Here is a 9614-nt window from a genome sequence, read left to right as displayed (position 1 = left end):
ATTCGTATCCTGAAATTTGGGAATTTGACCATCGCTGTTGATGACGAGGGGATCTCGATATCTGAGAATCCAAAACCGTCCAACACAGCTTAGTTATATGAGGAGCAATCTGCCCGAATCCCAAGATGTCAAATTAGCTCATTGATTGCGGCGCGGACGGCAATCGTCGCTGGCCTGTCGCAAAGAAGCCTAATCCGCTGGCTTGAAGAATCGCATCTGCAATCGGCCCGGTGCGCACTGTACCATCGCTGGCCTTCACAATCGCATCTGCATTGGCGTGGTACGCACGTTATCATCGCTGGCTTACACAATCACATCTGCAATAGGCATGGTACGAAATAAAGATATCATCGCTGGCCTAACTATCGCAGGGGAGATAGCGTAGTGGTAACGACAAAGTGCCTGCTAAGCCGGTGGATAGGGTTCTATTCCCATCGGAGGTTCATCTTGGCTCCTCTTCCAGAAAAAAGCCCAGAAAAAAGACCCGAAGAAAGAAAGCACTCACAAGGAATGGAAAGAACTAGTAGAAAGGACCGCGGCTTCAAAAAAGATCAACGTCGAAAAGAACTGTGACATCGCGGGCACTCTAGGCCGAGGTGGATGTCAGAGTAAAGGATCGCTACTGATGCGTGTCGTTCGGCATCCTCCTATCTGTTCGTTACACCGCATTGTACATTGTGTGTAACTTGTTGATGAAAATTATAACCCAATGATTGTTGTTGTTGTTGGCAACCTTTCCTGTGTTAAAGTGCTAAAATGTCAAAATATGACTATAGTTATAACTGGCGGAACAACCTGTCGAGCAATGAATCCCACCAATCACCTGTACCTGCAGCTGGCAACGGCATCGGTTACGTCAGTGATTCTTACAGTATTAACCGTGAAGGGTATTAATTTTGGTCGCTACAGCACTAGACCTAAAGTACCTGATATTTGCATCATTTCATTTTGGCCGCATATGATCGATCTTCTGTGGTTGCCTTTTGGTCGTTTTTAGGCCTACTGTGTTCAGTCATAGCCAATAAGTGACAGACCCATCAAAGATGTTTCGATGATATGGCCTGATGATGCAAATGTGCCGACCTCTGTATCACGCAAATCGGTTTGATGTCAGAATTAGGTCGGTCTGACACTAGATATGTCTGCAAAGCACCGCAGAGATCGCGGTATAGAGGCGAAGGTTGCCGTTGCTCCATATATATTGGAATCGCTTACACGAATCAGACGAAACTAAAACAATATTTCCTTTCGTGAGACGAACACAATTCCAACTTCGCATTTTGACACCTGACTCATTATTTTCCGTTATGGGTTTCATTTCAAACGGGTGCTCTAGCTGCGGGCGCTGGACTATTCGTGCCGGTCATTTCGGCGCCTTTGCTGTGGACCTATCAATGTCGAACGTTTTGGCCAACATGCAGCTGTTATTTTTGTTCAATGGTTTATCGCCTCCGATCATTTTGGAAGCGCACACAGCGCACGGAGTCGCATGATGCCTGAAACGTGTGTTTCCTAGCCTGGAAACGCTGGTTCATATAAGATAGTCGCGCTTTCACAGGCTGCACAGTGCACAAACGGTTTCATACGATATTTGGATGAAGACACTAGGTCAAGGTAATTCGCGCGAAGCGCGAAAAAAGTTCAAGTTAACTAAAATCTGCCCCAAAATACTCTGTTTTATGTTGAGTTAGAAAATATTTTGAGGTCGTCTACGAGCTTTTTCCATTTTGAAAACTTATGTTACACGTTTTGCAACAAGCATGGTTGTCGTCCTGGGGGTTGCCGACCCCTGCTTTGGCTCCCGATGGCTTGGAGACAATGCCGTTACGTGTATGCCGATTAGCGATTGTGATTAAAGAGTGACATTGCGAAACTGAATGACAGCGAATGTCCGCAAAATGTGCGATTGTGCGTATGCGTACGATGCGTAGGCTAATTGATTTCCGCTAATACTTCTAACATAAGCAGCAGAAGATGAGCGTCAAGGCTTGAGTTATAAAAGATGAGAAAGGTTTGAACCACTAAAATCGGTGCCATTATAGAACAGATTCCTTAACAACTCGGACATTTTAACTTACGCAAATCGTCACGGAGACTCGTAATACGCGTTGGGGAGCGCGGGTATAGATCAGGGATGGATCAGGGATTCGCTAACTTACAAGACTTCCCGACTCGTTGCCGTTGGCAAGCTTATCATACGCGTAAGTTCGTTAAAACGAGGATATTATATAATCGTAATTTACGCATGCACTTAACCCTAATGAATTGATGTTATATTAGTAAATTCGAAAAAATATCGACCCCGCCTTTTTATTCCCCCCCCCCCTCCACCCTATTTTTCGGCTGACTACGCGCCAGGACATGGCGCATGCATGCAGTCCGTCTTGCACTGTAGTGTCAGTTATTATATAAGATCAAGGAAATGTTGAAAGTTGATATATGTGTTACCATGAGCATTGGCAGCATTCAGGGTTGTAACCAAGTCACAGAGTTCCGAGTCACAAGTCAATCTTACTTTTATAGTTTTGACTCGAGTCAAGTCGAGTCATTTTCAATTCATCACCGAGTCAAGTCCTAGTCCAAGTCACGGAGTAGAGTGTCGAGTCCGAGTCATGGTGTTTTGACTCGAGACCGAGTCCAAGTTCAGTTCAGTTCTGTTCAATTCTGAGTTAATGTCATGTGAAACACACTTTTTACAACTCTGCTCGGTGTATCAAATGCTTCGCATTCATAATATACTAATTTTCCTCAATTTAACAGTTTCTGGTAGCATTTTCTAGTATCAGTAAGCCCTACTGATATACGAAATAATAATAGTGTGATAACTTTACTCTTCTTTGAACTTACAATGAAATGCCTGTCTTGGTAGACCCAGTCTTGAGTCATATGACTTGGTCCGAGTCATGCGCAATGACTCGAGTACAAGTCGAGACAATACAAAAATTTTAAGAAAATGACTCGAGTCAAGTCGAGTCAACAAAAAATCCCGACTCGAGTCTGACTCGAGTCGAGTCATGATTCGAGTCATTACAACCCTGACAGCATTACACTCTACGAACTTTCAATGAGTGGTCACAATTTACAGCAAGAAAAATTGATCAATTAATAAACATTTCAAGGTGGGGATGATGATGATACATCACATCGGACTATACCTTGGTTGCGATTGTATTTATAACCCACTAAAGGTATGGGGAACAATGGGTCAAAAAAATACATTCTTAGCCATAAATATATGTCGAATCCGGAAATACCAACAAACCTTAGCAAAACGATGGATGGCCATAAAACGCATAGGCCTACTTGCAAACAAAAATGATTTGAAAATACGAATAAATAACCAAAAGACACCCGCAATTGAAAATCGTTTCTTTTTTGTCCCATAGTGCCTCATAGGCGGGGTACAATGGGACAAGCGGTGGGGGAGATGGGACCAAACTAAAAATACAACACCTCATCAGTTAGCAAGAAACTGAAAACCGTTGAAGAAAGGGACCGACCAGCAGATGTCCAAGACCAGTTATAGTTTACATCCCGAAGTTCGGAATGGTAATTATACGTGCATGAAGATCGATGCCCCAGCTTTCCACGTGCCGTGACTAAACATCTCTAATGTCCTTCATTTATTGTGCGGCAGTCTACAAGGGATGTTCTTTAACGGAGTGTTGGTGACGATCTTGCTTCTCTGCACTCTTCCATTGATCTTTATGTATTTTGTAAATTCTGCCTTTGGATATCATTGAACCAATTTTCTCACAAAGACAGCGAGCCCGACGAAATCAAACCACATCAGGATTACGGCTGACATAACACAACTAAATCATCGAAGCCATGAATATTCCACATGCCGGGTTCTAAAAATATTCACTACGTACCATTGTACTCCACCTTCCCCTGCAATTGTACATTGTTTATTGTAATCGCAATTTCAGTCTATTGCCCTATATGTAGTCGAACATAGTTTATAGCCAGATTTATTAGAATAATACCAGAAAAAAAATTAAAATATTTTCCAACACTTTTGATTGTTGCTTGGTCACGGTAAGTTTATTGCTCTCAGAGTGATAGGCTGTAGCATTCAAGGCCAAAGACATCCGCTCAAGCAAGATGAGCATCCATTTGTTACTCCGCAATCCGATGCACATTTTTGTGTTGCGGCAAGGAAGCATATGTAGTCTTCGTCTGCAAAACTTTTCGAGGCAGCAGCCGCTGTCAAAGCTGATATTGACACTGCAAAGAAAACGTAAAAATACAGAAAGGTTTACACTGACGGAGGGTAACAGAGAGAGAGAGAGAGAGAGAGAGTCTTTATTTTCATCCAACCAAAATACATAACAAACGGCAGTGATGGTGGTACAGAATATATTATCAAATTTAGCGGCCCCAACTATTTGTATAATATCATCATAGTGGTCCGATGATGGTGCGGACACAACCAAATCGGACGGCTCACTGCAGCGACGCGGCAAAAATGAGAGAGGTCAATCGGCGGCGCACGTAATGGGCAATGCGCTTGTTGTTTGCGCCTCTGCTCAGTGCTCACCTGCTCCTGAGATGCTATTGCGTTGGCTAAAATGCACTGTTTCATCACTCATAAATTATCATCACTTCGGTTTATTATGTGCTGCATCAAATTTTGGGGGAATATGTGTCGTTTTTAGGTCAGTTATGAAACAAATTTAAGTGAAGTTGAGCTAATATCGTTTGTGAAAACATACGGCACATGCCGCAAAAATAAACCTGACAGGACTTTCGTTTAACAATGGACCTTTTTAATTATGCCAATGAACTATGACACCCACGGCAGTAGCTATAGTAGGCCATGGTTGGAGATTCGTTTTGTTTCTGTGGTGGCATACCTGTTTGGGGAAAGGCAGCCTGTAACCCGCTTCGGGCTATACTCCGTAAAAGCTGAAGACTGTCACGTGACTTACATAGTTCATGGCTGGTATAGTCGGCCTATTCAAGTATTGTTTGAACTTTAAAATCTTTTATTTTCGCAGACGTTAGTCTGGAAATACTTCGTTAATATACATTTAATTTCCCTATAGGGGCGCAGGCTAGAGAGAGATTTGGAGTCAGGCATGCTGAGTTTAAACAATACTTTGACAGTGACATCAACTTCACTGAATTAATGACTATGGAATCATATTTCATAGAACTACGTACAACGAGTCATCTGCACCTTCTCTATAACTCATACAGGCCCGCAAAAACGTAGCATATTAATTTCAGTGACGCATTTCTTTCAATGTATGATGCTTGTGTAGCGAGATGTCAATAAAACTCTAATATGAGTCACACTTTAAAACAGATGTCACCAACTCGAAACGGGTCGCGGGCCACTTTTCAAATTCCGAACGCAATATCGAGACAAAATAGATCATACATAGCTATAGTCAGTACAGGCGCTGTGCTATGCTATCTAACATGGGCGAGGGCCGAGGGGTGTATAGTTACCACAAAAGAAGTAATATTTTATGAAAGAAATGCGACAAAAATATCGTGATCATCGATTTAATTTAATTTTGATGTATGAGCTGCGAACGATACCCGACAACGCTTTACGGCGTCCAAATAATCGATATTGGGCCTAGCGACACATGCTATACTAGCTGAAATACTATCTCCTTGTTATGATGTCCTGGCCGAGCGCCTATAGGCCATTTTCCAAACGTCTCCGTTATGGAAGTGTCTTGGCTATTGCACGTCAAGCCAATCTGCCCAATCATATCAGGTGATTATCTCTTGATGGAATACAGTTGCCATCGCCGGAGCAGTTTCAGCTAGTGAGGAATGGTGATGCTGGGCACAGGAGAATGGCTTATTTTCAAACAAGAACAACGAGAACAACAACAACAATATTTTGGAACCGAAATCAATTTCTGAATTTCAAAATGCTTTACCTCGCGTTTTTCCGATATTTGAAATCAGATCGGGTTAGGGGTTAGATTATAAAATAATCCATCAGAATATCAGACTCAAAGTTACATGTACCATTAGTTGGATTATAACACTCATAATTCGCAAAACATTCAAATCCCTAGTTGCCTACACATCAAGAGAGCAGACTCACGAACGTCACGTATTCCGCTAAACACGCTTCATTTCCGTAAATTTGACATCTCCCAATGTATACTTACGGCATTTCCTTGCAGAACACATCTTGCACTGAACCCCCGGATCTGCTTTATTCGATTTGATGACGGCGACCGAAAAATGTGAACATTGGCTGGAACAGTCGGTCGACCAACAGGCATTTATATCGTCATCTGTGTGTTAATCAAGAGGTTTATATATTAACGGTCACAGTCCTTGTGCAAGCAAAAAGTAATCATTATTTGACAAAGAAATTGCTGAGACACTTCGGATGTTTATCCAATGTAATCTATCGCGACTACGATTACACGAAAATTTTGTCATCGTCGTAATCGATTACCCAATGTCTGATTCGAACGTCTAGATTTATGACTAGCTTAGGGTTGCCATACGGTCGAATTTTCCGGGGCATGTCCGGAAATTGAGTGATCTATGCGTCCAGGAGGAAATGCCCGGTATGCCTAATGTCGGAAGGATTGAAATGTTGGGAAATTTGTCAAATTGTATTGCAGTCCGAGTTTCTCCAGGTTGCCAGATGTCAGATGTCCCCCCCACACTTTTTCTATGTCGCGAACATTCTCAGCTCGTCAAAACTGTGTGCTTGTTATGAAATGCCAGCGATTTAGTGTTGTTAGATATTTTGATTTTAATATAGGTTGCTCCCCACTCGCAAGAAGATTAAAAAAGTATAGTCATAATTTATTAAAATGCGTATTTGCAATGATGAGAGAAATATATATATTCCTGGTATCGCTTAGGGCGATTAGAAGCAATAATCAAAGTTGTGATTTACAACCTGGGCGTCGCGATCCCGTGGGGTCGTTTGCTCTTATTTCCGCGGATCGCGTGCGTGTGCAGAACCTAATCATATCAGCTTCCAAAATAGGCTGCGAGTAAGTCTACTTGAAGGTGCGGACCTTTTTTAGTAATCACCTGAATAACCTTTGAGGTGGTTCAGGGAACATTTTCAACTTGGAAATGGAGTCGAAATCATAAAAATGTTGGAACCACTGCTCTAAGGGTAAGCTAACTGCTGGTGCGAATCAGCATTTCGGCTCATCAATAGTCTTCTCCGTGGGACATGGACAATTGGACATGACTTAATGATGCGCAATTACATGCCGTATATTTGCAAAGTCATCACCTCCATCGCTAACTCTGATCATGTGGGCGAACACAGAAGAGAGAACAAACAGTTAATGGTCATATGGAAGTGCCGTTATTATTGACAGAGTTTTTCGTGAACTTTGAAATATTTTCGCGCTTGTCGTGACTAGGATCCAGATGCCCATGGTAAGCGAATAAAATAAATGCATAAATTTTGCGTTCGCCAGCATTCAGACTCGTTAATGAACCGAAAACTACTAGATTTGTTTCGCAACGGACATAGTTCCTTTTAGCGGATGTTATGTATAAAGTCTAGCGATAAAATGGGCCGTCGGAAAAGGGGGGCTTGGGGCCAAGCCTCCAAAAGTGGCGTTGATCGCTCTATGGGGGACAAGATCAGAGTTTTCAAGGGAGGGCTGAGAAAGTGTTAGTATGCAATGCATTTGTGCAAAGCATTGCTAGTGTGATGTCATATCGACAGATGATGTGTAAACCTGATTTTACCGACCGCTAGTCGGAACTAAAGAGTCTCCGGGTTTTAGGCCACGAAAATATGGCAACCCGAGACGCGCTAGATCAGTGGTTCCCAACGTGGGCGATGTTCCCCCAGTGGGCGATTTTGAGTAACAGGGGGCGAAAATAACGAAGGCGAGATTGAGGGGCGAAAATGTTTCAACGGTTATATTTAACTAATCGGCACGAAATGACAAACGGGTTGTTCTGGATCTGCCTCGAAAGTTCACTAAAAAAAGTAAACTCCCACCGATTATACGTGGAGACGGGTCTTTCGGAAATCATGTCGAAAAATGATATTTTTTAGTCAGTTCACCAGAAATCAGAGTTTAGTTGTATAAAATTTCGCGTTTATATGTCCTCTTTTTCGGTTCCGAAAACATGGGTGGCGAAAATTTGCATCGAGCTTGATAAGGGGGCGATGAGTCGAAAAGGTTGGGAACCACTGCGCTAGATGATTGGTACATTATTGTCTTGGTTATCTAGAGTTAGTTTAGTGATCAGATTGGGTTAGGGTTGTGGGTAGTTTGGGCTGTATGGTTCGGGATGGCACTTGGCATGGGTAGGGTTACCGTTTAACCAGCGTTAGATTACGATCTGCGAGCCCAAACTGCAATCCGAGACTATACCATGCAATCATATTACAAAGTGAATTTCCGAGACACCTCTCCGAAACGGCAAATGTGCGATATTTCTGTAGTTTCATATAAATATACTTACGTGATGGCTTGGGAGCAAAGTACGAAGCACTGCTAAGGTGACCACATATCACGGCGAAGGACACAAACAAAAATAATATTTTCACCGACATTTCTGTAATAAATGTTGAGAGTTGGTGTTAGCATATTTTATGGCTATAGTACCGTTCACCGAAGCGGCGTGCCTCATAAACTGATATTGTTGTGACATCGTGACAAACTATATAAGATCTGAGATTTTGCCGTTCTGCAATGTCTCTTTTCCTGTGCTCGCTCATGTAACGCAGGAACGCTGCGTTGTGAGGCGTATATTGCTCTTGAACTTGACTAACAGAGCTACATTGGTATGGAGTCTTCTGCTCGTTCTACTCGTTATTGTGATCTCCGCGGACAATAAGTCCTCTCTATATAATCAAGGCACATTAGGCTTACACTTTGCTCTGTTATCACGTGAGTGTCAAGTAAACATTGCGAAAGTCGTTCAAACTCCATCGACCGATATTCCAATCGCTGTTAGCCAGCAAATAGGTCAGTAGGACACTAGGACAGTTAATTGAAATGGAGAACGCGGTTATGGTATATTTCAGCGCTTCGAAATCTGGTTCGTGTAACGAATTTTGGGGGTCGCATAGAGTAGGCGCTGATCAATCATAATGACATGCAATGAAACACCAATAGGTTGCGACTTCGGGTCAGACTGCGAGGTTGACGGCGAGTTTCTTGCCTAATGTTGGAGGTTTATCTCGGCTCCTCGACTTAGAAGTGGTCCGTGCTCCAAGCCGACAGATACAGAATAATCATAAAGAATATTGACTTGGTTTAAATGACCATTGTAGTCGAAAACGCACCATCAACACCACAAACAACATGCAATGCAGTGGCGTTTTGGCCGTGAATCTTGTTTTGTTGAAAACGAATAGTATGAGAGGGTATACGAAATACGATATTTTGTAACGTAACGTATACCGCACCTTATGCGTAGACTTACTTCTTACCGAGGATTTTGAAAGTTGATTAGAATGATATTACAATTGCATTGCTTCCCGCATGTCATGAACCGTGCTGAATTGCCGTGCTAATTCAATTCTTACCCTTGCGCACGACACAGATTAAGGTGATAAGCTATTTTATATCAATAATACAATGCTACGCTACTCTGTTGCCATCGAATTTTAGATCATAATTTTGCATTTATCA

General features: G+C 42.4%; 1 protein-coding gene across 1 annotated transcript; it reads right to left on the bottom strand.

The window, feature by feature from the left end:
• Window positions 1–3958: 3958 nt before the first annotated feature.
• On the bottom strand, window positions 3959–8532 carry LOC145452613 (uncharacterized). The gene is made up of 3 exons (XM_080330812.1): window positions 8440–8532; window positions 6144–6272; window positions 3959–4230 (listed from the first exon to the last, which is right to left on the bottom strand). Exons 1-3 carry the CDS (start codon window positions 8528–8530, stop codon window positions 4079–4081), a joined length of 372 nt encoding a protein of 123 aa, XP_080186938.1. The 5' UTR covers window positions 8531–8532; the 3' UTR covers window positions 3959–4078.
• Window positions 8533–9614: the final 1082 nt, after the last annotated feature.

This window comes from Botryllus schlosseri, chromosome 12, assembly GCF_051294905.1.
Source record: "Botryllus schlosseri isolate E-star chromosome 12, Bs_hap1, whole genome shotgun sequence".
Lineage (NCBI taxonomy): Eukaryota > Metazoa > Chordata > Ascidiacea > Stolidobranchia > Styelidae > Botryllus > Botryllus schlosseri.
Note: the sequence above shows the minus strand (reverse complement) of the source record. Positions and strands in the feature narration are given on the sequence as shown.